Genomic DNA, 27,829 nt, shown 5'->3' on the forward strand with positions numbered 1-27,829 from the left:
TTTGACATGCTGGGAGCTGGGAGCCAAGAGTTTAGAAGGTGTCCAGACTGGTCCCTGTCATTGTGACAGATGCTGAGCCTGGGCTGCACCTATGCTCTGTACTCCAGGACCCCCAGCTTTACCAGCAGGGGGTGCTGAGGCAGTCTTAAATGGGTCAGTGAATGAACTTTCCCTGTCCTCTTGGGGCCCTGTCAGGAATGTAGGCCCCTGGTCATGGGGCACACTTCACTGCCTAAGGGTTTATTCAAGTGTGTTTTTGAGTTTAGGGTAGGAGCTATGACCTTGGAAATGTGTCACTGGGGTACAGGTGACAGGAATGAGTTTGTTTTTGCTATGGATGTTGTCAGGGAGCTGACAGCTTGAGGCTGTGTTGGAAAGTAGACACTGATGAGTATGAGATGGTGAGCAGGTGTGTGTGGCAGGTACAGGGGGGCTTGGAGTCCACTGAGGTTTATATAAGAAGTTTGCTTGAGATCTGCCTCACATATATTCTCAGATAGCACAGGAGCATAGAATGTATTTCATCCTTCCGTCCCTGCCTCTCAGAAGTATGTGGAAGAAAGTTTATGGCTATACCTGGTGGGATCCCTGGCCAGGCCAAGCAGCTCTGGGTAGAGATCGATCACCTTGGTCTGTAACGGCTTATAAACCTGTCACTAGCAAGCGGGCACTCAGGATAAACAGTCTATTCAATCTGCACAGCCATCATGAATAGTTAAGGAAATGGAGGCTCCAGGAGGATCAGAGACTTTGCCAGGTATGGCTGTAGGGGAGAAGGGAGGGACTCAGTCCCTGTTCTGAAGGAAGCTTTAGCTATGACTGGATGGAAGGGCTGATTGGGAACCTTCTGGGTAGGTTGATTGGGGAATAATGGAGACAGGGAAGGTCCCTGGCCCTCGGCTATCATCCAGCCTTTCCTTCCTAGAATATTTCAGAACTGAAGAGTCTGAAATCACAGCAGGACAAGGGCTTATCAACGGTCCAGAAACAAGAGTATCACATTAGGGGTCAGGGATGCTGGGGGAGTTGTATTCTTTAGGCCCTCAGAGGATGAAGTAGGTGTGTCAGGGAGATAGGCTGTACATCCCATCCTTTAATGTACGGGGAGAGATTGGGATACTTTGTTTGTTTGCTTGGTTGGTTGGTTTTTCAAGACAGGGTTTCTCTGTATAACCCTGACTGTGCTAGAACTCTCTTTGTAGACCTGACTGGCCTTGAACTCAGAGATCCGCCTGCCTCTGTCTCCCAAGTACTAGGATTAAAGGCGTGCGCCACCATGCCCGACTTGACAACATATATTTTATAGATAAGGAAGGCAAAGCTGAGGCATATTCGGGATCAGGGTTGGGTCTGGAGAGGCATTCCATCAGGGCGGCACTGCCCCGTAGAAGACAGAAGTGCTGGGCTTTGGAGCTGCACAGCCAGCATTTATCTTGTGTCCCCAGGCCTGGCACTGTCTTAGCATCTTATCTCCAGACCTACTCAAGCCAGACGACCTGTTCCCTGCAGGCCTCCAGCAGAGGTGCTGTGAGTGTGAAGGGCACTTGGCATCATCAGTCAGGTACTTTTTACCTAGTACTTCCAGCCAGTCAGGCCCCACTCTCAGTGGTAGTGATGCTAAGTATCTCTCCCTTGCAGGGCATCTCCTGCCTAGAATTAGGATGACCCCTGAGAAGAGTTAACCATGCCCAGACCCCATGGTGCCACTGGCCAGGGCTGACCCTATAATTACAGCAGTTAAGAATAGCCTTGAAGGACCAACGAAGACTGGAATTTGTCAAATCACTCCCAGATGGGCCGCCAGCCCAGCGTTCCTCCCCTCAGTCCCCCAGCCCTGGCCTATGCCCTGGCAAGCTGACACCCTTGGCAAGGGAGCTGGGACTCTCCAGCCTCCACAAAGTTGGTGGACATTGATGCATGCCATTAACTAGGGTTCAAAGAGGTGGCAGGTCCCACGTCCTCGCAGGCATACTGGAAAGCAGACTCCCTCACCCCATGATTGAAGATGGAAAGTGTACAGCGTGCCAATGCCAACTCTGGGCACAGCCATGGGGGAGGTTGGCAGCTCTGTCTACTCGCCACCCTTGATCTCTCTGTTACAGATTTTCCATCTTGGTTTAGGGCAGAACAGTGTGTGCTCACAAGAGCTACAGGGCCCAAGGGTCAGGCGCACGCCCTTCCCCACCCTCCTCTCCCAGAGACCTTTGTCGTGGTTCCCATCTCTGTCCTCCCCCTGTCATTTTGGAGTGTCTATAAGGATACTTTCCACAGTGCAGAGTTGCAGAATGTTGCCAGTGTCCCTTGGGCCATGTAGCGTGTTCAGGCTGCCACCCAGAGGGCTTTCCAGAACTTTCTGTGTGCTAGATCCCAGGTTCAACGTAGGGAGGAGGCACAGGATAGCAGGAGGTTCTGCAGAGCCCCTACTAAAGAGCAGCTACCGTGGGAGCCATGCCGGCCTTGTCCCTTGCTCCTGCGTGTACTGAGAGTGAGTGTGAAGATGGTATGAAGGTGTGGGCAGACTGCCGGTCCTACCCTTTGTAGCAATAGTGTGAAAGCCTGTGAGCTATTACGGCTGGCTCACATGGGGCGCCTTTCCTCTTCTAAGGGAGATGGAAATGACACTACATTTCCCATCCACCTAGGCCAGCTTTGGTAGAATTATCTTCAGTGGAGGCTGTATCTTGGTCTAGTCCCCACTAAGGCTGGGGTGATCTGGATACTGTTCTTGAGGGGCTCCTCCCCTTTCTCTGGGCCTCACCACCCTGCCATACCTCTAGGCCAGGTTTGCTTTGCAGCAAAAACATTTACTCAGCAGTTGCTGTTCTTCAGCCGTGGCCCACAGGCCCACAAAGGCCCCTTTGATGGAGCTGCCGAGAGGGGCAGGCCTCACCGTGCCTGCTGTCCTAATAGAACCCAGGCCTACAGGAAATCCACCTGGGCTGCCGCCGCCGCCACAGCAGCCTCAGTAGAAGGGGGCCCCACCCAGGCCCAGTGTTACCACCTACTGCCCCACATGACCCGTCATCCACCTCCTCCCTCTGCCACAGCCCTCAGCAGCTGCTAATTGAATCCAGATCCTCTTGTGGCTGAGGCTGACTTGATGCTGACATCAACACCCCAAACCACAGGGCCTGTTCCCCAGGCCTGGCTGGACTTCCTCCTTCCCTCCAGGGGTGAGACTTGGTACCAGGGCCATGACCCACAGGAAGACAAGAGATTGGCACTGGGGCCTGTGAATGACTTGCTTCTGCTTTTGCTGGGTCCTTCCACTCCCCCAGGGCCCAACTCCTCTCTCAGTCCTAAGGGTAACAGATAAAGATGATGTGTGTCCCTCAGTTTTAGGAGCTGCCCACACCCAGTTCAGGCCACAGTCTGTAGTCTTCCTAGAAAACATTCCTTCATTGGGGTTCCAGAATCACTGGATACTTCCCCAGGGCAGAAAGTAAAGGAATACCCTGGACCATCACATTTGGCACCATTTGCAAGCCAGAGTCCTTTGACCCTGTCCTTGCTGCTAATGTTCTGTTCTGACCTACCCTTTCTGTCCATCAAGCCTCTTGCCTTGGTGATCCATGTTTTGCCCGCCAATGGCCTTTACAGCTGGGCTTCTGCCAGGGCAGTGCAGACAGCAGGAAGGAGCTGGGGCCATACCTGGGCAGCCTAGGATTCTGTGGTAGTCTGGAAGCCCAGGGTCAGGTATTATTAGGCCCTAAAATGAGGAAGCTCCAGGCTGTCCTCTCTATGGAAAGCAGGGGTAGACTGCCCTTCAGAACACCCAAGGAGTATGTGACCCCCCTCAGACTCCCTCTGTGTCCTTGTTTGCCATAAGTCCCTTCCAACCTCATACATAGAGACTGTGACTCCTGCTGGCAGAAGACGGGCCAGCTAGGGTCAGCTTCCCTAACCAGTCCATTTTCCCGCCTCACCCAGGTGACGGTACTCACCATGGGTCAGGGCCCGTGGTGGGAGCATTCTAATGGGAGACACTTTCAGCAGCAGCAGCCCTGTCAAGCCCATGCCTGTGGCCAGTGACTGTGGGTGTCCACAGAACATAAAGCTCATGTATCCCAAGCCCAACCAGAGAGACAGTCAATTCATTTTATTTTTTATTTTCTTACAAAAGGCCTTCATATCATCAATAGTCTTACAAAAACCAAAGTCCTTGTCACTGAGTTTGAAAAACACTTTCCCAGCATAAACGGGAAAAGATCTTTCATAAATACATTTTTTAAAAAAAGAAACAATAGAAGCAAATCCACATGTGCCCAAAGCACCTTCCTTTCCAGTTTCAAGTGTTCCTGCACTTTTGGGGCCAAGGCCACAGCCATAGTGCCCCCCCCTACTCCTGGGGCCTTCCTTCATTGGTCACCAGATTCGGTGGCTTGGGAAGCCCAACTTGCCTCCCCATGTTACCAGCACATGGTAGGGCTCACGCCTCAGGATTGCTCACTGCAGAAGACAGTGGGCGCCTGTATTGGACATACTGATGGCTATGACAACTCATCTGGGCTGTAGTAGTTCACAAATGAGATCCAGTCCAAAGAGGGTCAGGGACTGGCGACTGTCCCACGGCGCCACCATGCATGTGTGTGCCCTGGGGTGCATATTGAGAACTTGCTTGTGGCAGCAGGAAGGTGGCGACAGAAAGCCTGGACCCTGGCTGCTGTATCTCTCCTGGCTTAGATGTAGTGCTTAGCAGGGAGGGCACTCTGAAGGCTGGGCCCTGAGTAGCCCATAAGGGGCACCTCACATTCAGGACTACCTGACAGGACCTCCCCACCTCCCTCGGTTGCCTTAGAGCTTGGCTCCAAGGGGGCTTTCACCCCTTCTAATTCCAGGGGCCCGGTTCCTGGTCCCACCTGCCCTTTGTCCTGAGCTGTAGCTGTTGTCCGACCCCGCCGCACACAGTAGGCTGCTCCTGCAGCAGCTAACACAGCTAGAAGGACAGCAGCCAGGGCAGGTGCGATAAGGAGCGGCAGATTGCCCTCACGGGCCTGGGTAACAGGGGCATGATTAGAGCGGACAGCCTGGGGAGTGTTGGCCTCCCCACAGGCCTCTTCACCTTCAGGTATCCGCCCAGCTCCCAAGGGTGTGACACAGATAGAATAGGTGGCATTGGGTCGCAGCTGGGTGACTGTGTACTCTGCAAGTGAAGCAGGCAGCCGTAAGGTCACCAGCCGCTTGTCAGGGCCAGACAAGTTACGGTAGGTGAGGCGGAGGCTGCGGAGCTGTACCATGTTGCCCTGCAAATACCGCTGCAGCCCCACCCGCAGGGAGGTGGGGCTCACTGGCTCAATGCTGAGAGGCAGGGGCCGAGGGGGCCTTGGAGTATCTGGTATGGAGCTGGGCTTCATCCCTTGTCTCACAGGACTCTCACAGTACAGACCAATGAAACCCTCAGGGCACAGGCACTCCCGGTGGTGTCTTGCCCCTACACGACAGGTACCACCATTCAGGCAGGTGGATGCTGGGCAGTCCTGGGGCTGAGGAACGGGCCTCATGGTTGCTGGGGCAGTGGATGGTGAGGTGGAGGCCTGGGTAGTTGGCTCTGTGAGGCTGGGCCATGTGGAAGCTCGGTCAGAAGGTGAAGATGTGGGCTCCCTGACAGTAGGCCTTATGGTAGGTACTGTGGCTGTGGTAGTTGTGACTGGGCAGCCAAAATCTGCATAATCCAGATCCAGGAGCAGTCGGCCAGCATTCTTGGGTGGGAAGTGGCAGCGTGTCTCCTCAGGGCTGGCCAGTACAACATGACTCTCGCGCACCCAAGGCCCAAACCAGCTCAAGGGGCACAAGCAGTTGAAGGGGTTTCGGGCAGCTGCTAGGAGGCGCAGGCGGGGAAAGAGATTTGAGAGGTCACTGGGCAGGGCCTGCAGGCTCAGGTTGCTCACATCCAATTCTTGCAGGGCGGTCAGACCAGCCAGGTCCTCAGGCCGTATATGGGCAATGCGGGTGTTACCAGCCAGCCGCAGGCGTGTAAGGCCACGCAGGCCTTGAATCACAGGTGGCATGTGCTCCAACTGGTTGTCAGAAACATCCAGGTCATGGAGGTTGCGCAGGCGGCCAAAAAGCCCCTCATCCAGCTGCCGCAGCCCCAGGCCAGCCAACCTTAAAGCCTCCACATTGGCGGTGTCTAGTACTCCAGATTCCAGGGCTGGGATACTGTTGTAGCTGAGGTCAAGCAGCAGTAGGCGGGGCAAGTGTAAGGCGGGCAGCGCCCGAAGCTCGTTGTCCTGCAACTTGAGCTCCAGGAGGCGGTCAAGTGCATCAAAGGCACCAGGCTGGATGTGGCGAATGCGGTTCTTGCCCAGGTAGAGGCGTTCAAGGCGTCGCAGGCCTCGGAAGGTCTCATTGGAGATCTCATGCAGTTTGTTGGCAGTCAGGTCCAGGTTACTGAGGTTAACCAGTGGCTGAAAGATGCCACCAGGCAGGCTAGTGATCTGGTTCTGTGACAAGTCCAGGAGCTGCAGGCCTGGTAGGCCAGCAAAACTGCCCACATCAAGTGTAGTGATGCCGTTCTCAAAGACGTACAGTCCCACCGTGTCAGGTGGCACGTCGCGGGGCACTGTGGTTCCCTGGCGGGCAGTACAGAACACTGTCTGTGGCTGGTTGCACTGACAGCCTGATGGGCAGCCCTGTACTCCAGACTCCCCCAGCAGCAGGAGCAATAGCAAGAGAGGTGGCAGGCAGCCCCTGGAGTGCATCTTCTGTTCCTAAGAGCAAAGAGTTTATGAGTCAGGGCTGAGGCCAGGGGGATCTCCACTCCCACCCTCAGATGCAGTGAGCCCAGAACTTGTGAGTCAGGTCCCTAGTGCTCCTGGCCTGTTTCTGACCCCTCTGTCATCCTTCTCTGTGATCATACCGTTATGGTGTTGGCTGTCATGAATGAGCATGTAAAAAGCTGATACATGTAGAGGCTGGCTAGCCAGTATAAGGACCAACAGCCAAGGGCAACAGCTCAGCGACAAGTTTCCCCTCTCCTCCTTCCCGCCATGCAGCCAGCTGAGACCAGTCCCTCTAGCTGGCTGCATGGCAGGAAGGAGAATTGTGGATCCTGAAGCCCCTCCCTGTAGAATCTGGAGAGACAGGATGGCAGTCGGCCCGGGCGGGCGCGTAAGCAGAGAAGCTGACTGTTGGGGCCGCTGGCCCCTGCAACACACTCTTGTGTCCCTCCCTTCTCTGAGTGAGGAGAGACCGCAGCAGGAAAACTTCACATGGAAACTATGGGATCTGTGTTTTTCCACTTGTGGTGTCAGACCTGCCCAGGATGTGGCCAGTGGTGAGGTTCCTAGAGGAGGGGTAGAGGCTGGCTGGCAGCTCTGGCCTGGCAAGTGCCCTCATCTAGGGGAGCAGATGGCTAAATGAATAGAAACTCCTTTTCAGCCCCTGATCATCAAAACATGAACTAGAGATGAGGAACCCCGTGGTTCAGGTGAGGGACAACATTATATGGTGGCCTGTTACGGTGCCAGGCTAGACATCAGGCTAACTCCTCAGGTAGTTCTTGGGGGTTCTGCTCTGGGCCAGATCTCTAGAATGAAGATCAGCACTGTCCCCCAGAGGTGACACATCTTTCCCACATGCCAGTACTTGCTCAGTACACGGCTACCTGTTCCCTCAGTGGCCAATGTAGATGGAAGCCTCTTCTCACTCCAGAGTCACAGAGAGGGGAAGGGGCTTTTGGAGGTACCAGTGAGTCCCAGCTGGAGCCCAGGGCTTGAGTAGAGCCAGTTTGACAGGGTCTGCCCCTGGGACAGGGCCCACTCCCTCCAGAACCCCATGTCTTTTTTTTTTTTTTTTTTTTTTTTTTTTGGTTTTTCGAGACAGGGTTTCTCTGTGGCTTTGGAGGCTGTCCTGGAACTTACTCTGTAGACCAGGCTGGCCCCGAACTCACAGAGATCCGCCTGCCTCTGCCTCCCGAGTGCTGGGATTAAAGGCGTGCGCCACCAACGCCCGGCACCCCATGTCTTAACAACCTATCAAAGGTGGGCTCCCACTTATCCTGGGAAGAGAGAGGTCAGCAGCTTGCTCGTTTCACTCAGGCTCCTAGGAAAGCCTGAGGGCTACACCCAGACAGTCCTCACCCTGGGTGCCCCAAAGGCCTGAACCTTGCCTGAGATGCCAGGCTGCCCCCAGGCAGGCAGTCCTGCTTATGGCTGACAGCTCCCTCCCATTCCAGGCACCTGCTGCTCATACAAGGGCCTTTTGTGCTAGAGCTGGAGCCTCCCTTCCCCCACATGTGGCTGGCCACAGCAGGTAACAAGACCCCCACTCAGCCTGCCTTTACCACTACCCTATCTGTGGGTTCCCCTTCTCCAAAGCACAAGGGCCCCTGGTATGTGAAAGGGAAGAAGACAGACTGGGTCCCAGGACAGGTGAGTTAGATGCCTGGAGCCCTACGCCAGCCCTAAGTGAAAGAAAAGGCCTTGTTGCCTAGGTCAAGCCCACAGCTCCTGTCTACCTTCAATGTCAGGAACACTTAGATACGGGCTTACACTGGGAATCAGCTGAGACAAGGACCAGAACATTGAGGGCCTCAGGAGTCCCTGATCCTCCAGCACCATGGGGCTGTGCATTTGATGGCCTAAAATGATGCTGTTAGCTGCAGCCCTAGCTCCCTTACCCCAGAGTCTGTTCCACCCCTCTTGACTCAGAGGATGGCTGGTTTGGCCTGGCTTCAAGATGTGGGCTTCAGATGACCTCTGTCCACACCTCGTATCCATGTAGGAGCAGAGGCCTTCCCCTCAATTGCTCTTCACGGTAGGGCCAGGCCAAGGTCAGGCAGGAGGAGACCCTACACGTGGCTAGCCTGGCCACTCTGTTGATTCATCTCCTCATGGGGCTTGTTTGAGGCCATGGTTAAGAACTCACTCCAGGCAGGCAGGCAGGCCTGTCTTCCATTGTCCAAGCTGTGCAGCCTCAACTGGCAGCTGGATACTGGCATTGAGGATACCTGACTTTCTTCTGGGTATCCTCAATGCCAGTTTGGGGCTGGGGGTGGGCTGAATGGGTGTGCCAGAAGATTCTCCTTACTCCACACTAGCAGCACTTACAGGGGAAGAAGGAAACAGGACATGCACCATAAGATGGCCACTTGGCTGGCAGATTGTGCACTGTGCAATGTCTGTACAGGTTGGCAGGAGAGGGAACTGAGTTAAATCAGGAGGGACCAGAGTCCTAGGCCAAGAAGACATACAGGTAATAGCTAATCTAATTCCCTTTCCTCCAAGAATCATGTTAAAGTTTCTTTGCCTGACCCCTGGCTTCACCCCTCCTAGCAAGGGGAGACTGAGACAGAAGACGGTGTTAGAGCTTTGGAAAATTCCAGTTTGCAGGCTACAGTGTGTTGGCTGGGGAACTGTCATGGCTCTGAGAACAGTGTGGGCAGTTCTTGAAAGGTGTCTGGGTAGGACAAAAGCTGACCATGGTAGGAAAAGGGTGAAACCGTTTAGAGCAGGAGACAGGCCTGATTTCAGATCCCAGAGTCCTTCCTTTCTCTTGTTCGTTTTAGTTTGTCTATCTGTTGGTTGGTTGGTTTTTCGAGGCAGGGTCTTTTTGTTTTGTTTTGTTTTTTTGTTTTTTGTTTTTGTTTTTCCAGACAGGGCTTCTCTGTGGCTTTGGAGTCTGTCCTGGAACTAGCTCTTGTAAACCAGGCTGGCCTCGAACTCACAGAGATCTGGCTGCCTCTGCCTCTCGAGTGCTGGGATTAAAGGCATGCGCCACCACTGCCCAGCTTTTGAGGCAGGGTCTTACTATATGTAGCTTTGTGTGTCCTAGAACTCACTATGTAGGCCAGGGTGGCCTTGAACTTACAGATCTCTTCCTGCCTCTGCCTCCCACATACTAGGAGTAAATGTGTGCACACCACACCCAGCCAAGAGTCCCTTCTTGACTTGAGTTTCATCTTTCACCTACTGAGCTGTTATGGGTAGCCCTGGGGGGGGGACTTCCCTTTATCTCTCTCTCTCTCTCTCTCTCTCTCTCTCTCTCTCTCTCTCTCTCTCTCTCTCTCTCTCTCTCTCTCTCTGTGTGTGTGTGTGTGTGTCTGTCTGTCTCTGTCTGTCTCTGTCTCTGTCTCTGTCTCTCTCTCTCTCTCTCTCTCTCTCTCTCTCTCTCTCTCTCTCTCTCTCTCTCTCTCTCTCTCTCTCTCCATAGTTTCTTTGTGCAACAGCCCTGGCTGTCTTAAAAGTCTCTTTGTAGACCAGGCTGGCCTTGAACTCACAGAGATCCGCCTGCCTGTGCCTCCCAAGTGCTGGGATTAAAGGCATGCGTCACCATGTCTGACTCTTGATGTTGATTTTAAACAAGGGTTGTTTCTTTTTGAAGTGTGTAAGGTTGTTTTGCCTGTATGTATGTATGTATGTATGTATGTATGTATGTATGTATGTATGTACAGTGCCTATGGAGGCCAGAAGCAGCTGTTGGATACCCTGGAAAAGGAGTTACAGGTGGTTGTGAGTCATGGGTGCTGGGAATCAAATCAGGCCCTCTGCAAGAGCAGCCTATGCTCTCAACTACTAAGCCACCTCTCCAGCCTCAAACAGGGAGTTCTTTTAATACATTCTGGAGACATTTAGCCTGTCTGGATCTGGGTCCTGGTGCCTGGTGTGTGTACATGTAGGGTGGGTGGCCTCACCAGAGTTGTCACTGCCCGGTGCCTTCAGCTGATTACAATGGCTCTGACAGTACCACAGCCTTTGTTTGATAGCTGATCCTTGTGGGGCTAAAGGTTGTGGGGAGAATTCTAGAGCAGCCCTGGGCTTTAGGGGTCAGAAGAGCAACAGTGATGGAGGGTCAGGCCTCTTCCTGGATTCCTCACCTGCACTGGCCTCACTCTACCACAGCCTGGGGGACAGAGGCAGGGAGGCCTGGCTCTGCAGCACCTAGGAACCAGACCACAAACCCCACCTTATCATCTATTGGAGCTGGTCACAGCACCTGCTTCCCAAAGCACTTGCCAAATGGTCAGTAAATATTATTAGCCACTGAGGGTGCTGGCTTCATTAGCAGGACCCACTGTACCACCTTCATATTAACTAGAGATCCCTGGGCCCAGGTCAAGGCCACATGACCAGGCATCCCTCCACTCAAGGCAGTGGGGAAGCGGGGGTGGGTCCTTAGTTCTGAAAAGGAATGCAGGGGTGAGCTGTCCTTTGACCCAACCTCCTGAAGCACATGACCTCCAGGAGGAGCTCCGTGAGTAAGGACAGCTAAAGGCATTGGTCATCTAGCTCTTGAGGGCCCAGAATGTCCTCCACACCCAAGTGTGTGACACACTGTGGGTACCCACCCATACACAAGCCTGAGGTCAGGCAGGGACGGGAGAGTGGGTGGGGTAGAACCCAGGCATTTGGTGAGCACATCAGCCCTGGAGCTGGTACATCTCTCTGAGGCTAAGGGAGGCCGTGTGCCCAGCGGGGCGGATAGGACAATTCACACAAAGCCTTACCTCCTCTTTGCACACTTCTTGAGGGTAGGTACAGATAGGCTCTGCAGGTCTGACTCGCAAGTCTGGGCTCCCAGCCTCCTGGTGCTGGCCTGAATGGGTTCTACTCTGCTCGCCAGGCCTGGCAGCAGCCCAGCCCCAGGAGGCTGCCAACACCCCCCCCCCAACTCCCTCCTGCAGGCGGGACTGTGCCGGCGGCCAGAATGGCTGGCTCCAGTTTCGCTGACGTGTCCAAGGCAGTTCTGGGTCCTGGTTTGGTCCATCCCATCTCCCCTTCTCTAGAACACAGCAATGCTGGCCTAACAGAGAAGATGGTTCGAGGGTCGCTAGTTTCTTACACAGAGAGTGGGGGAGGAGGCATAGCCCAGGATGGTGATTAAGCCAGGGGATCCCAAGCCAGTTGTGTTCCCTCTGTTTTGTGACCTGGTCCCAACTGTTGCCCTGCCCTCTGCTGGCTTCCATCACTGCTATAACTCCAAGGATTTTTGCACTTGAGCTACAGGTTAGGATTGCCTAGGAAGCTCCCTTAAAACCTCAATTCCCTGGACTGTGTTCATCTTTTAAAAAAAAAAGTCTGGTGTGTCTTCTGCACAGCTAGAGAAACTGCAAAAAGGACAATAAGGCCATCAGCTTAACCACTGTGTCTGTCCAGGAAAGGATTCTGGGCCTTGAGATAGGTGTGGTCAGGGTGGCCTGTCCTTACCCAGGTGGGTGTCTTAAGTGGTCCTGTGGGTGACCTGGCTGCTGCCAGACCTGTCAGCCAAGGCAGATAAGTCAGTGACTAAGATCAGTCTCTGGCTCAAGTGAACCCTTGGGGTGGCGGGTTGTGCCATCTTAGGAGAGGTGCCACTTGTAGGGCAAGAACACCTGTGGCCCCAGGAGCTAAGTGGTGGCTGTGGCCCAACCAGAAATGGGCTGGCAGAATGGCACTGTCAGCACCAGGCAGGTGTGATGCCACTAGACTAGGGCTCAGCCTCCTACTGCCCTGTCCCTGCCCAGGGTTTGGCACCCACTGAATGAGCTGTAACCCTGCAATTAACCCTGAATCTTCCAAAACACCTTAGTCACTGCGGAAGGCCATCCACCCCAAGCCTCTCAGGCACAGAAATGCCAGGGAGATGGGAAGGGAATGGCCTCAGAAGGGTTCTTTTTTTTTACATTTTTTTAAAGATTTATTTACTTATTACATATACAGTATTCTGCCTACATGCCAGAAGAGGACACCAGATTGAATTGTAGATGGTTGTGAGCCACCATGTGGTTGCTGGGAATTGAACTCAGGACCCCTGGGAGAGCAGTCAGTGCTCTTAACCTCTGAGCCATCTCTCCAGCCCCTCAGAAGGGTTCTTATCCCACTCAAATTCACCATGCCATTGTTCTACAAGTCACTCAGCAATCGTAGATGAACCCTCAGTCATTGTATGGCCCAAGAGGCCCCTCCTGGGGTCTATGAACTGGTCATTGAACCACAATTCTGCCCCCACAGTTGTCACTATTGACCAGTGGCTGTGGCTAAGGGCCAACAAAGTTCCCGACCTACCCCAGCTCCCTCAGTGCAAGCCGACTCCCTCCTTAATGAGATCTCTCAGGCAGCCTCCAGGAATGCCAGAGCCTTATTGCATTCCCCAGGAGGAGCTGGCGTGCGTTCGGGGGAGGGGGGCGTCCCCAACCTTGAAGAAGAACTGGCCTCTTGCTTCCCCCATCCCCCCAAACCGAGGTGGCCTGAAGACTCCTCACACCCCGGGAGACTGGAATGAGGAAAAGCGGGGGAGGCCTGCGGCCTGGACAGCAGGCTGAGGGGTTGGGGAAAGCAGCCCCGGCTGACTCTGGAATGTGGAAACTGATAAAAGGAAGGAGGTTTAGTCCTCCCCGGCTAACACCAAACACCAAAGCACCCCTACAGGCCCTGCCGGCAGTCACGTGCACACACACACCCTCTGGGCCACACTCCTGTCTGCGTATGTGTGCACGCACACACACACCTCTCCCCTCCTTCTCCAAGAACACACACAAATTCCACAGCAGTGAGGGGAGCTGGTTTTCTTGGCAACACAAGGGCCTTGGGCTCCACAGCTCTGGGAGGGGCTCTGAGGGGTGCTAAAGGGAGCCCTGGGAGGGAGGCTGATCCCCTTCACATAAGATTAGGACCTGCCCGTGGTCAAGAATGACGTTAGGCACTTACCCAAGAGAACGGTCTGCTTGGGGCGGTGAGGGGGGAACTACTTCCTGGTGCCAAATGGAACCCCACTTTCCTGTTCTGAGAAGCTGTGCAGCACCACGAGGGTTCACTTATGAGCCACAGAAACCCTGGCTCTTCTGTGGGACTTATCCCAGCTAACCCAGGGCTGGGACATCTGAATGGAAGTGAGAAGCAGGCTATCCGCCTGACTATCTCTCTTGGCCCCAGGGCTACCTGCCAGAGAGGACTCACCCAGGAAAGCTGAAGTCTTGGCAGTGTCTGGGGGGCTCCTGTGCTCAGCTCCTCGTCTACCACTTCCAGAGGGTGACATCCAAATACCTGGGATGCCAGCCCTTCACCCCATACCCTCTGGCTCTGGACCTGAGTGCAACTCCTAGGCCTGGGAGGCAGGGACAGGCAGTGCTTGCCCCCTCCTGGGCTGGCACGCGCGTGCTCCTAGCCCTGTCCTCTCTGGATGGGAGATGCTAGATAATGGTCTGGAGGGAATCCAGCTGGGCTGCTCATTACCAGAGCCCTCTTCCTGCCTCTGACACTCTGTTTACAGAAGTTCCTCAGGGGCTGATTCCCCTGGGAGAGGACAGTAAACTCTAGAGACTGCCCTCCCATCCCCCACCTGCCTGTCCCCGCTCTATGGGGCTATGCTAACAGCTGGGCCCATACTGGCCTTGATTGCCCATCCCAATAGAGCCCCTCCGAGGCTCCAGCCCACCCACATCTCTGCTCTCCCAGCACCCAAATCCAGCCTAAGGTGAAGGGGCCTTTTCACACTGTGGCCAGTCCTTCCCTAAGGGCTCCTGGCGTAGACAAGGAAGAAGGCTCTCTTGGTGCCCCTGCCTCTCATCTGACATTAATGTATAAAGCATGCAAGGGACCCCAGGACCCTCAGGCTTCTTCTACCCTGCAGATTTCACTCCTGGGATCCAATGGGTGGAAGCAGGCAGCGACCCTGGTGTGGTAATCGTTAACTAGTGGGGGTGAGGCAGCTTGGCTGGCACCAATCAGCTGGCCTGCTAGTGACCACAGAGAACCTCAGCAGTCTTCTGGCCCCAGAGCTGTGAGTCCAGGGACACAAAGACCTTGCCTGGCTATAGGCCATTGGGTTTGCAGCCCAAGCAAAGACCCTTCTCTGGGAGAGATGAGATGCTGCTACTGGAGCTCTGAAGGTTCTGGTCAAAGTCTGTCCCTCACCTGGGGGCACACCGATCAGTCTTCCCGCCCCAATACCTCTCCTGGGCTGCCTGCATATTCGCAGGCCCCAGTTCTGCCATGTGTGACAAGGCCCAGAGGACCCCAGGCGACCAGTCTGCACAGGGGCACCAGTCTGTCTGACCCCATGAGGGGAAAAGTAACCAGACTACGGCTGGGCCATCCCCCAAAAGAGGTTTGATTCATAAAACTGGTCACGCCAGAGGGCCCAGCCGTGGGAGGAGGAAGCAGGGGGGGGTGTTTATTTTGTCTACTCAGAGCCTTACGGGTAGGTGAGCCATGTACAAATGGCTCTCCCGAGGGTCAGGGAAGGCCCGCGGGCCCACTCGGGAGACGGGCAACAACTGGACATGCCTGCCCAGGTAGTCGCCAGAGGCCAGAGGAAGCCCCTCGCTCCCGCAATCACAGTCACACCACAGAATGTGCGTGCTAGTACGCAGGGCGGGTGTGATCAGTCTTGCCTGGCGCCCCCGCCCTCGTCCCTAAACACTCACCGGGAGGCGGTGGTCGAGGGAGCCGCTCGGACGGTGCGGCCCACCGCTTCAGTCCTTCACCTCCGGCCGGTCCCAAGGGGTCCGGGGTCCCGGGGTCCGGAGGCTGCGGCATCCGCGTCTCCCAGCCCCGGGCTCCGGCTCTGAAGTTGGCTTGTTAGAGGCTGGTCTCTCCTCAAGATGTGGGGGGTGGGACTGTCTCTGCTGAAGGCGGGGCTCCTCCCCATTGGCTGAGGCAGGGTTTGTCCGAGCCTACACACGCACACACCCCTCGGCTGAGCGGGTCATTGCACTGAGCAAGCCAAGTCTGCACCTAGATACCTCTCAACCCCAGGGAGGAGAAATTTTATTAGGCTGGCTTCAGTCAATCCTTAGTTGGCTGTATGACACTGAAAATCAAATAGTGATATAAATGCAGGAGGTGAACATGAGGGTCAGTGAAGATCTAGAGGAGGAGAGGAGAGGAAGGCCAGCCGGGTGAGGGCTTAGTCCCGGTCACCAGCCCAGTTTGCCAAAGCTCAGGATTTTTCATACAAATCTAGGCTTTTGGGTGTAATCTCCCAGTGTGCTATTGTTGGAGACTAATGCCAATTGCAAAATCTAGAAAGGCCACACAAAGTGCTTCCAGGAGCCTCTTATATAAAGTTTCTTATGCTGGATTTGGGATCCTTGTGGCCATGACAACATCCCTGGTCACCTTCCTGGTTTTAAATGGAAGAAAGAATGAGGTCTAGAAACGGATGTCTGCTCAAACTCCTCCAGTTACTGGAAGCTAAGCTCCAAGGCTGCAGTATGCTTGGGATGAGAGGTGGGGTTGGGGACTTCATCAACAGTAGGAGGGACCTAGGTGTTTGTTGACAGTGGCCCTTGACTGAGCGGGAGGGGCGGGTGCCAGGGACTAGTTCAGAAAAATCCCCTGCCTTGTAGGATTCCAGGAAAATGATCATCCTCTACCCTCCCCCTCCATGGTTTGTGGTTAAAATCATACCTCAGAGCCTTTGGGGACCCAGCTCAGCTCCCAGATTTCACCGCTGTGCCCACTTGGTGCCTGGCCTGTAGCCAAGGCCTTTGGCTGAGTCACACTGGCTGGAGACTTGTCTGGCCACTGCAGGACTCCATCACCAGGAATGAAGGGGGTCTGGGTCTAGTCATCAGTTGCTAAGCAGGGTCCTGGTGTTATAATGCAGAGCATCAACACGTGTGCATGGGACTAGGCAGAGCTTGGCATTCATTATCAGACCAAAGTCACCTCTCACTGTCTAGTAGGTGACACCATTTTCCTCAGTCTTCTGGTTAGGGATAGCTCCAGGCCTTGGACCCTTCGGATTTGGAGTAGACTCTCTGGACTGATGTCAGGGTGAGAGCCCTTCAAGCCTAGAGACCGTAGCAGCGGACAAGGTACTGGCACTACCTCCCTTCCCATTTGGCCTCCGTCAAGTCAAGGTGTACCTTCTGCATTCTGGACCCAGACACAACTTGGCTCTCTTCACAAGGCCTGGAGTCAGGTCCATGCCAGCTGTTGGCTGTTACTTCTGGGTGCTGTGACCCCATTTCCCTGCCCATCCTGACCAGTGGGCAGCAGGATGCTCCTGTCTAGCAGAGATGTCCAGATGGCTCTGCCTGAGGCAAGGAGGACTGGCCTGACCTGTCAGAGGAGCCAGCCCTGCCTTCTGTGACTTCCTGCTCCTGCTACCCATCACCTGAGTCAGTGGGCAGGAGCCGAGGGGCGGGGCGAGGGGAGGCCTAGCCAGCCTTCTGTAGGAGGTGGTTTTAGAGAGCTGGTAAACTATCAGTGCCCTGGTGGAATTCACAGGGCTCATGTCACGCTCCTGTGAGTACAGCAGAGGTCATAGAGGCCTCCCCTGTCAGATCACGTGCTCCCCACCTCTGCTCCAGTCCTCCATTCCTTTGGTTCCCGGTTTTCCCAACCTTTCCTTTCTTAGTCTGTGTGACCCATCTCAGTACCATCGTGCTCCGACCCTACTTTGTCTTTTTTTTTTTGGTGGGGGGGGTTCAAGACAGGGTTTCTCTGTGGCCTTGGAGTCTGTCCTGGAACTCTCTGTAGACCAGGCTGGTCTCGAACTCACAGAGATCCGCCTGCCTCTGCTTCCAGAGTGCTGGGATTAAAGGCGTGTGCCACCACTGCCCAGCTTTTGAGGCAGGGTCTTACTATGTAGCTTTGTGTGTCCTAGAACTCACTATGTAGGCCAGGATGGCCTTGAACTTACAGATCTCTTCCTGCCTCTGCCTCTCACATACTGGGAGTAAATGTGTGCACACCACACCCAGCCAAGAGTCCCTTCTTGACTTGAGTTTCATCTTTCACCTACAGAGCTGTTATGGGTAGCCCTGGGGGGGACTTCCCTTTATTTCTCTCTCTCTCTCTCTCTCTCTCTCTCTCTCTCTCTCTCTCTCTCTCTCTCTCTCTCTCTCTCTCTCTCTCTCTCTCTCTCTCTCTCGCCACGGTTTCTTTGTGCAACAGCCCTGGCTGTCTTAAAACTCTCTTTGTAGACCAGGCTGGTCTCGAACTCACAGAGATCCGCCTGCCTCTGCCTCCAGAGTGCTGGGATTAAAGGTATGTGCCACCAACGCCCAGCTCCCAACTTTGTCTTAAGTATACCCACATCTGAGTATGGCAGAATGATTTGCCTAACATGCATGAGACCCTGAATTCTGTCCCCAGTTTCACAAAGCAAACAAAAAGTATTCACCATCTTGTAATTGTTTATCTCGTGCTGGAGACAGAGCTCCTGATTCACCAGGCCCTGTTTGATCTGACTTTGCCTACCTAAGTCTTAGCTGTCACCCTCGCTGCCCACCACATACATTCTTTCCTATGCCTTCAAAGGCCTTTTTCCAATACCTGTTGCAGGCCCTTCCCACATAGTGTTCTCCTTGTCTGGAACCCTATCCCTTATGATGCTTGACTTCTCCCTGACACTGAAATTGAAGAAACACCCCCTCCCCAGTGGTTCAGCCAAGACCAACTAGTCCTGCCTACTACTACACAACCTCAGAGAACCCTTCTTTCATGTGTTTAGTTATGAGATTGTATCTGCCTGTGTACCAGGCAACAGTGTGCCTTGAAGATTAGTATGGGGTCTGTAGCGCCCCTCCTTTATTCATACAAGCAGGCTGGGCTGGGAGGAATGGAGAAATGATTATAAATAAATGAGTGAGTAAAGCCACATAGACACTGCAGGGGCTCTAATGTCAACTCCAGTCTTGTGGGGTGACCCTAAGTCACACACCACCTTACTTGCCTTCCACTATGGTAGACAGGGGTCAGGCTCAGTAGAGAAGGGCTTCAGTGAGGCCAGCTCACCCTGCCATCCTGAGGTAATTAGGGCCTGTGTTACTCACAGGCTACCAACTTGGGCCCTCCAAGAAAGTGTGGAGACACTCGGGGGCCCCACCCAGTTCTCCACCTACTCTGAGGCTCCTGGAAGAACACTAGTAGGCAGGGGAGGAGGGAACTGGACAGCTGACACAGCGAGGGACCACAACAGGATGAACACTGGGAGCATGTCAGAGACTACAATCAGGAGCAAGTGATAAATTCTCACAGCCAGGGGGTGGTGGCACATGCTTTTAATCCCAGCACTCGGGAGGCAGAGGCAGGCAGATCTCTGTGAGTTAGAGACCAGCCTGGTCTACAAGAGCTAGTTCCAGGACAGGCTCCAAAGTCATAGAGAAAACCTGCCTCAAAAAACAAACAAACAAAAAAGTTGGCCTTGGGCTGAAGTTGTCATAGTGTCAAGGGCTCCAGCCTACTCCAACCCTCTGGATTCCCAGATACCACTCCCCTCCTCCATGACCTCACCTCAGGAATGTCCTTACTGGCCTGGGCTGTAGCTTTGGGGGTTCCAGGGAAGCTCAGCAGCTTCAGGGGGCCTTTCTGGCTCAGCTGGGCACAGGGAATTAGAGTCAGCATGGAGGGCCATCTGAGTCTCTATGATGTTGGATGATGGAGTAGCTAGTACCACCCTATCTATCCCTGGAGTGGCTAGAGTGGCCCCTCAGTTGCACTGGAGGTTGAAGGGTCCCTGACTGGAACATCTACACCCTTAATCCCCTTGACTGTGCTGGTCTCATCTAGACTAGCTGAAGCCTTTCAAGACCTGGGGTAGAGGTCAGGCTTGAGTTCCCAATGCCCAGGGCCATTGCAAACACTGCTGGGAAGCAAAGCATCTGGAGGGGGGTACACTTCTTAGTATATGGGCAGTGCCAGGAAAAGAGGCAGGGTTCCGGGGCCCAGCCAGATGGAGCCAAAAGGATCAAGTAACTAGTACTTTCTGGGTCCCTGAACTGATGGCACAGGTTTGCAGCCTTCCTGCCATCCCTTACCTGTCATCCAACCCACTGGTCCTCTTTCCCCAGGTCTCTGATACCCCTGCTGGATCCAGATTCCGGGCTACTGGTCCTGGCAGGAAAGGTGAGCAAAAAACTGGGTCACTCACCCCCTGCCCTCCATGTGCACCACTCAGAATTTAGGCCCTGTGCTGATTTTTCTTCCTTGCTGTCCCCTGAAAGAGCAATCGAAAACAGAGTGGCCCAGCCCTGTGCCATCTTTACCCAGGCAGCCAAGATGATATGACTCTAGGTTGTCCTCAGGAGGACAAAACCACAGTTCTGGCACGCTGTTGGCTTGGCATTAATGCTGGGGGGGGGGGTGTGCGCACACACGCATTCTCTCTGGTGCTCACCACACAACCTAATGAACAAGTGAGGGAAAGTGTTGGGGCGCAACTGAGCACCCAGCAGAATGGAGGCTTCTAGTGGTCGATGCAGGTCTACAGCCTATGGTCAGGTGGAACGCAGGCTGCATGTGTTTCAGGGTGAGAGTCAGCTGTACTGCTACGAGGTGACACCACAGCAGCCCGCGCTGAGCCCAGGTGAGCCCTCATTCTCCTTGCCACCCTGCCACTGCCACTGGTTTTCTCCCCTCGCTGACCATCCCCTGTGGTGTCTTTGGCAGTGACCCAGTGCATTCTGGAGAATGTACTGCGAGGGGCAGCCCTTGTCCCCCGGCGAGCACTGGCTGTCATGAGTTGTGAGGTGCTCCAAGTCCTTCAGCTGAGTGACACAGCCATCATACCCATCAGCTATCACGTGCCCCGAAAAGTGAGAGAGACCTGGATAATGGGTTGCGGGTCTAGAGGATTGGGGCCTCACTAAGTGACTACCTGTCCCTTACCAGACTGTAGAGTTCCATGAGGACCTGTTTCCTGACACGGCCGGCTCTGTGCCTGCTTCTGATGCCCGCACCTGGTGGGCTGGGGACAACCAGCAGGTAGGGCCCAGCCCGGCTCATCCTCTTCCCCTTCTGATTCCCCCGTCCCAGCAACCCCTGGGAGCTCACGCTTGGTCCTCAGCCTCACGTCCACCGCTCCAGGGGTCCCCTTCACACCTGGCAGCATGTGCTTCCCCACAGGTACAGAAGGTCAGCCTAAACCCAGTCTGCCAGCCCCAGCCCCGCTTCATTTCCTCCCTGCTGCCCCCTACGGAACCACCCCTGGACATGGCCCAGCCTGCAGAGATGCCCAGAGCCGACACAGACCCAAGTGTGAGTACCAGGTCACCTGCCTATGGCTCAGAAGACACCGCAGCAGGGTAGTGAAGCGGTTCTACTCACCCGCCAAAAAGCCCTTCTGATCTTTAGCTGTGAGGCGTAACAGAGATGGAGGATGTGCAGCATAGTAAAGAGCTTAGCATTGCATGCTAAACTGAGCAGGGGTTAAAGAATCAGGGCTGGCCGGGCAGCGGTGGCTCACATCTTTAATCCGAGCATTCGGGGCAGTGGTCAGCCTGGTCTACAGAGTGAGTTCCAGGACAGCCTCCAAAGCAATACAGAGAAACCGTGTCTCAAAAAAACAAAACAAAACAAAAAAAATCAAACAGACAAAAAAGAAGCAGGGTTGTTCTTGAAAGCTGGCAGCTGTGACTCCTGGCATAGCCCCCACAAACTGGGAAGCAGGAGCAGCCATCTCTGTCCCCTGGGCCTAAAGCTCTTCTTTTGATGTCACCTGACTCATGCCTCAGCAGGCTCATGCCCAACCCATTGTCCTGAAGCCCAGAGGAGCCCAGAGCAATGGGGCAGGAGTTGACCAGCTGTCCCTCTCTGCTTGGTTAGTACGCCCAGGGACTGTTGGCTGACCGGGTCTCTCTCTCCAGGAGGGCTTTTCTTCCCCTCCCAGCTCCCTGATCTCACCCTCCACACCATCCAGTCTGGGACCTTCACTCTCCAGCACCAGCGGCATTGGCACCAGCCCCAGTCAGCGGTCACTTCAGAGTCTGCTGGGTAAGCTGCTCAGGGCAGAACCCTGTCTGCCCCAGACCTAGCCCGGATCCTCTGTCCGCCAACCCTGAGGACAGACCTAATATAGACTAGCCCAGGCTCCTGCTGCTAGGACCACTGCTTTTCAGGCTGTAGAGGAACATGGGCAAGCATTTTTGGATAAGTTGTGTATGCCGACCCTTATCCGGGTCCACACCAGGCTCCTTCCTGTGATGAGGGCAGTAGGTTGCCGAGACTCGGTGCGGGATACACAGGTGTGCAGTCTTACACTTGACTGTCCTCACCACCCACCAGGCCCCAGTTCTAAATTCCGCCATGCTCAGGGCACCATCCTCCACCGAGACAGCCACATCACCAACCTTAAGGGACTCAACCTCACGACGCCTGGTGAAAGCGATGGCTTCTGTGCTAATCGGCTGCGTGTGGCTGTGCCCCTGCTCAGCAGTGGCGGGCAGGTAGCTGTGCTTGAGGTAAGGACCCTGCCCCGCCGGGGTTACCTTCAAGTCCCTGTAGTGGGCAGGAACAGGATCCTAAGAGTCTATCCTAACTCACTAAGAACAGACCATGTGGCAGGCACCTGCCCAACATAGCCACTCACCAGCCCAGCTGCCTCGTGCGGTAGGTGCCTTTCTCATCCCCATTTTCCAGATGAGAGTGAAGAAGTTCAGAGAGGTGTAGTGACCTGACCTGGTCACACAGCTTCGTAAGTGGAGCAGGATTCAAGCGCAAGCATCCTGCATCCCAAGCCTGAGCTCCTTCCACCCTCCCACGCTGCTATGCCCTCACTGCCCTCACTTACTGGGGCCTCACCGTGGGCACTTGGGGGTCAGCACAAGTTGTCTAAGGCAGGGAGCTTGGGCCACCCGGCAGTGGGGTATCTGTCGTTCTGTTGTAGAAGGTGGCGCCCAGGCACCTGTCTTCCTGAGACTGGCTCTTTCGCCTGGTTCTGATGTGCCTTGGGGTGGGGTTCCTCCCACAGCTGCAGAAGCCAGGCCGCCTGCCTGACACAGCATTGCCTACACTGCAGAACGGGACAGCGGTAATGGATCTGGCCTGGGACCCTTTTGACCCTCACCGTCTTGCTGTGGGTAAGCAGCGTGGATGCCCAGGCTTGAGAGAAGGTTCCAGGCCCTGCAGTAAAGATACACTCTTCTTTCCATAGCTGGGGAGGACGCCAGGATCCGACTATGGCGGGTACCCCCTGGGGGCCTCAAGAATGTTCTCACCACACCTGAGACTGTGCTCACAGGTTAGAGGGCCCTGACATAGTCTGGTGGGGCAATAGCTTCCCAGGGGCTGACTCAGGATAACCTTCCGGTGCTCTGCAGGCCACACAGAGAAGATCTACTCTCTGCGCTTCCACCCGCTGGCTGCTGACATACTGGCTTCCTCTTCCTATGACCTAACCATTCGCATCTGGGACCTTCAGGCTGGAGCTGAGCAGCTGAGGCTTCAGGGCCATCAGGACCAGGTAGAACAGCTGCAGAGGTGAGGGCCCAGCCATAAAAGGAGAGGCCACCGCTTATGCTCTCGTCTGTTCCCAGATCTTTAGCTTGGCCTGGAGTCCAGATGGCCAGCAACTGGCCACCGTATGCAAGGATGGGCATGTACGGGTCTATGAACCCAGGAGCAGCCCTGTACCCCTGCAGGTGAGCAGGCTTGGTTTGGAGCAGGAACAAACTCAAGGTCTATAAGCCTTTGAAACAACCCTGCAGATGCACATGCATGGCCTGGGGGTTGGGAGACCTCAGGGTCTATGTGCCCATGAGCATTCCTATACCCCTGAAAGTAAGCATGTAGGAGCTGGGGTGGGAGGTCAGGGTCTGTGAGCCCTGGAGTAACTGCATCCCTATAAGTGAGCACCTTTGGGCTGAAGGTGTCCTTTTTATCCATTTGTTGACTGAGTTTCCTGTGGTGTATCTCTACAGGAAGGTCCAGGACCTGAAGGTGGCCGAGGAGCCCGCATTGTCTGGGTGTGTGATGGTCGTTGTCTGCTGGTATCTGGCTTTGACAGGTGAGGGACCACCATTCCCAGGCTTTATCAGCTATCTGATTTCTCCTTTTCCAAGATCACAGCATCTATCAGGCTTCCAAAAACTGTTCCCACAGCCAGGCAAGATGGAGAATGTTTTAAATCTCAGCATAGGTGGGTCTCTGCAAGTCTGAGGATTATATAAGTAGTTCAAGGGCAACCAGGCCTACGTAGTAGAGAAACCCTGTCTCAAAATAAAACAACAAAAAACAAGCAAACAAAAGCTATCCCCCTTACTTCCTGCATAATGGGTGGTTAAATGGAAGAATAGGGGGTAGGTATATATATAAATAAGTGGATCATAGTTTGTGGAGTGATGGATAAATAGATGAATTAGTAAGTGATTAGACAAATAGACAGGCAGGCAGGCGTTTTCAAACGCAGGGAGAAAGTGTTGGTGAGGGAATGTGTATTAACTGGAGATTCAGAGGGTGAGGCCAGGCTGGGAACCCGTGTCTAGTGGAGACCAGGGAAGGCACAGGGAACAGAGCCAAGCCTGTGGGAGAGGCCAGAGAGGTGGGCATCAGGCTCTTTGGATGATGGACTGGGAGGGGCCTTCCCAGAGAGGTATCAAATGAACTGGGTCATTCAAGTGTGAGAGGAAAGGCTGGGCTGCTGGAGCTGAGCATAAGGTGAGGGGAAAGGCCAACAGGAGGCTGCAGTAGACCAGGATGGGCCCTGGGGTCAGGCTTGTACAGAAGACACGCTGGGAGGAAGGAGAATGGAGCCGAGCAGTGGGATGCACGCTGTTTCCCCAGCTAGGTCACTGCTAGACTCATCTCTCCATTGACTGCTGGCCCTGAGGCTTTCCAGCCCAGAAAGGAGCAGGGTCCCTGTGGGAGTCTTTGCCCTACCCCAGGCCTCTTCAACCCTAAGGGTCTGCTCTACTCCTGACTCCCTGGCAGCCGAAGCGAACGCCAGCTGCAGTTGTACATGGCTGATGCCCTGACTGACGGCCCCTCAGTCGTGCTGGGCCTCGATGTAGCTCCCTCGACCCTGCTTCCAAGCTATGACCCTGATACTGGCCTGGTGCTTCTCACTGGCAAGGTTGGCTGAAACGGACTGCCTGTGTGTGTGGGGCAGGGTCTGGTGTAGCTGGCTGTTTCAGTTTCACGCCCCACCTCTGTTCCCCAGGGTGATACCCGTGTGTTCTTGTATGAGGTGCTCCCGGAGGCCCCTTTCTTCTTGGAGTGCAACAGCTTCACGTCATCTGACCCTCATAAGGTAATGTCGGTCTCACCACTGAACCTTCTGTCCCCAAGTTGGACTGCAATGGTCCCATGCCCCCTTGTGGCCATGTGCGGAAGTGCAGGAGCTAATGGGGGTCAAGGTCCTATCTAGAGCTGTGCCCAGGTATAGATGGCTGGAATTATCTAGGAATTTTGAAAGCTGGCTTATATTTAGCCATTACTGAAAATTAAACTAATGTTAAATTATATGAACCAGGCATAGTGCTCATACCTGTCATCCCAGCACTCTGGAGGGTAAGGTAGGATCATGTATTGAGACCAACCTGGGTGCTATAGTGAAACTCTGCCTCAGTAAAACAAAGAAATCCAAGGAAACGATTCCGTTTAGTTGCTTGCTTACCTTAATGTAGTATGCAGATGAGTTGAACTCATGCAGAGGACCCGTCCCACAGTGGCGTATAGCATACTATTCTTCTTCTCATTTCACCTGCTTAAAGTGGAGCGTGGTGGGACTTTGTCCTCTGTGGAAAGAGGTCAGTGCTACATGTCCGGTCTTTTCTGCCGTAAAAGCTGGTTCCCACTGACAGCACCACTACTGTCTTAGTTTCTTTTCTATTGCTGTGAAGAGACAGCATGACCAAGGCAGCTTAAAAAAGAAAGTGTTTAATTGCAGGCTCGCTTACTATTTCAGAGGGTGAGTTCATGACCATTATGTCAGGAGAGTGGCAGCAGGAAGAGAGAGGGAGAGCTAACCGTGGAATGGTAGGGCTTTTTAAAAACCTCAAAGCCCAAACTTAGTGACACACCTCCTCCAACAAGGCCACACCTCCTAATCCTTCCCACATAGTTCTACCATCTGAGGACCAAGCCTTCAAATACATGAGGCTATGGGGATCATTCTCATCCAGACCTGCCTAAGTGAGGAATTCTGCTCCTCTAGGGTGCCCTGTGTCCAGCCAGGAGCCCTTGGCTCTAGCTTCTGCTTTGTCACTCCTCCCAGGGTTTTGTCCTTCTGCCCAAGACTGAGTGTGACATCCGGGAAGTGGAGTTTGCCCGATGCCTGCGACTACGCCAGACCTCCCTGGAGCCTATTGCATTCCGGCTGCCCCGAGTCAGGGTGAGTTTGGGTCAAGGACTCAATCTCTTCCTTTTGTGGCTGGCCAGGGTCCCAGAAACTTAGGTTCTTATCTGTTCTTGCACCCAAATCTGCCCACTGTCCACTTTTTGGGAACATCTACCTCTATATTGTACTGAAATTCTGCAGAGCATGGGATTGCCAGTGTGGGTGGGGCCAGTTCTTGGGGCTTACGTGTCCTGGGCCCCTGGTAAGTGTCTCATGATAGCCCCTTTCTCCTCTACAGAAAGAGTTCTTCCAGGATGATGTGTTCCCGGACACAGCTGTGAGCTGGGAGCCAGTACTCAATGCCAATGCCTGGCTGGGGGGTGCTAATGGAAAGCCCCAGCTACTGAGTTTACAGCCCCCTGGCATGACCCCAGGTTGAGTAAGGGATAAAATGGGGAGGCTGCAGGGGAGGGGAGTCTGGACAGGAGTGGGAGGAAGGATAAGATGGTCCAAGTACAGTCTTCTATTTCTGTTGCCACACAGAGAGATGTCTCTATGTGGACATATTTCCAGACCCAGTCTCTGAATTCCTGAAGGGCAAGTCCCATGGCCTGTGTTTTATCCTAGCACTCATGCATATGTGCACACACATGTGCACGCATATGTGTTGCAAACTTAACACATTCAACACATGTACTCCTTTTTTTTTTGGTTTCTCTATGTGACAGCTCTAGATATTCTGGAACTTGCTCTGTAGACCAGGCTGGCCTCGAACTCACAGAGATCCACCTGCCTCTGCCTCCCGAGTGCTGGGATTAGAGGCGTGTGACACCATCACGTAGCTCACATTCAAACTTTTGCAAATATATACCCCAGTGCTTTGGGCAGGCCTGGCGAACAGGGTTTAATGCTGCTTCTTTGATCACTACCAGAGAATCTCCTGGGGGGGGGGTTGGTTCTGAATAGGGTCTTCTTTGATGCTTGTCCTTCCTCCACCCCAGTGAGCCAAGCCCCCCGAGAGGCCCCTGCCCGGAGAGCCCCATCCTCAGCACAGTACTTGGAAGAGAAGTCTGACCAACAGAAAAAAGAAGAGGTAGGCATGGGAGAGTGCTGGCTGTGCTGTGCGGACAGTGAGAGTCCTCCGTGTGCTTGGTTATCTGCAGGTCTAGCTCCACCCAGAGGGCAGGACAAGCCAAGTGTCGCTCTTGTCTCCATACCAGACTTTGGGGAGGGGCCACACCCAGGGGCCTGTTGCTGCCCCCAGGGCACAGGAAGCCAGGGAGGGCAACAAGACAAACATTTTAGCCAGCCCTGACCCAGCCAAAGTCAGAGGTTGGAGACCTAAGCCCACGGCCATCCTGGTGGACATTTGAGCCTTTGCGGCAGTTGCGGCAGCTCCTGTGTCCTGTACCACACTGCAGCCCTGGTCCCTGACGCTGTTGATGCTGTTACTGTCTGGTCTTTTACAAAGAAAGCCCATCAGCCTCACCAGGGTTCTAACTGAAATGGCTTTTCCAGCATTATTGTTGTTAAAGCTAGGGGTTTTTGTTTTGTTTTGTTTTTTATTTATTTAGTACAGTGTTCTGCCTGCATGTATGCTTGTACACCAGAAGGGGGCACAAGATCTCATTACAGATGGCTGTGAGCCACCATGTGGTTGCTGGGACTTGAACTCAGGACCTCTGGAAGAACAGTCAGTGCTCTTAACCTCTGAGCCATCTCTCCAACCTCCCAAAGCTGGGGTTTTAAGTTACTGAGATCAGAGAGTCGTTTCTTTCAGTGCCTCCCCTGTCTCCCTTCACAGCTGCTCAGTGCCATGGTGGCAAAGCTGGGAAATCGAGAAGACCCACTGCCCCAGGACTCCTTTGAAGGGGTGGATGAAGATGAGTGGGTGAGTGACAGTTGG

The 27,829-nt window shown here is 54.2% G+C and overlaps 2 protein-coding genes and 1 long non-coding RNA gene across 5 annotated transcripts in view; 2 read left to right on the plus strand and 1 right to left on the minus strand.

The window, feature by feature from the left end:
* The window catches only part of LOC101843348 (mitochondrial import inner membrane translocase subunit TIM16), a 61,597-nt gene that overhangs the window by 24,943 nt on the left and 8,825 nt on the right, over positions 1-27,829 (plus strand). For 2 of the 3 annotated variants that reach the window (XM_005081668.4, XM_005081667.4), the window contains exons 10-27: positions 19,721-19,775; positions 20,178-20,235; positions 20,319-20,464; positions 20,541-20,633; positions 20,775-20,906; positions 21,515-21,641; positions 21,933-22,108; positions 22,618-22,726; positions 22,801-22,887; positions 22,967-23,109; positions 23,183-23,287; positions 23,567-23,652; positions 24,576-24,717; positions 24,805-24,894; positions 25,861-25,977; positions 26,222-26,357; positions 26,925-27,016; positions 27,728-27,814. In XM_005081668.4, the coding sequence (XP_005081725.1) occupies positions 19,721-19,775; positions 20,178-20,235; positions 20,319-20,464; positions 20,541-20,633; positions 20,775-20,906; positions 21,515-21,641; positions 21,933-22,108; positions 22,618-22,726; positions 22,801-22,887; positions 22,967-23,109; positions 23,183-23,287; positions 23,567-23,652; positions 24,576-24,717; positions 24,805-24,894; positions 25,861-25,977; positions 26,222-26,357; positions 26,925-27,016; positions 27,728-27,814 (1,981 nt within the window). Of the gene's footprint in view, positions 1-19,720; positions 19,776-20,177; positions 20,236-20,318; positions 20,465-20,540; positions 20,634-20,774; positions 20,907-21,514; positions 21,642-21,932; positions 22,109-22,617; positions 22,727-22,800; positions 22,888-22,966; positions 23,110-23,182; positions 23,288-23,566; positions 23,653-24,546; positions 24,718-24,804; positions 24,895-25,860; positions 25,978-26,221; positions 26,358-26,924; positions 27,017-27,727; positions 27,815-27,829 lie in introns of those variants that run through there. The other variant, XM_021233797.2, reaches the window with a different exon arrangement.
* Positions 2-4,077, plus strand: LOC121141251. The gene is made up of 2 exons (XR_005878111.1): positions 2-1,561; positions 3,931-4,077. It is a non-coding gene; the product is annotated as an uncharacterized LOC121141251 (long non-coding RNA).
* Vasn (vasorin) lies at positions 4,094-15,514 on the minus strand. The gene is made up of 2 exons (XM_005081666.4): positions 15,344-15,514; positions 4,094-6,710 (listed from the first exon to the last, which is right to left on the minus strand). The coding sequence occupies exon 2, from the start codon at positions 6,699-6,701 to the stop codon at positions 4,680-4,682; it is 2,022 nt and encodes a 673-aa protein (XP_005081723.1). The 5' UTR covers positions 6,702-6,710; positions 15,344-15,514; the 3' UTR covers positions 4,094-4,679.

The sequence above is a fragment of the Mesocricetus auratus genome, unplaced genomic scaffold (assembly GCF_017639785.1).
Source record: "Mesocricetus auratus isolate SY011 unplaced genomic scaffold, BCM_Maur_2.0 Super-Scaffold_100007, whole genome shotgun sequence".
In the NCBI taxonomy this organism is placed as follows: Eukaryota; Metazoa; Chordata; class Mammalia; order Rodentia; family Cricetidae; genus Mesocricetus; species Mesocricetus auratus.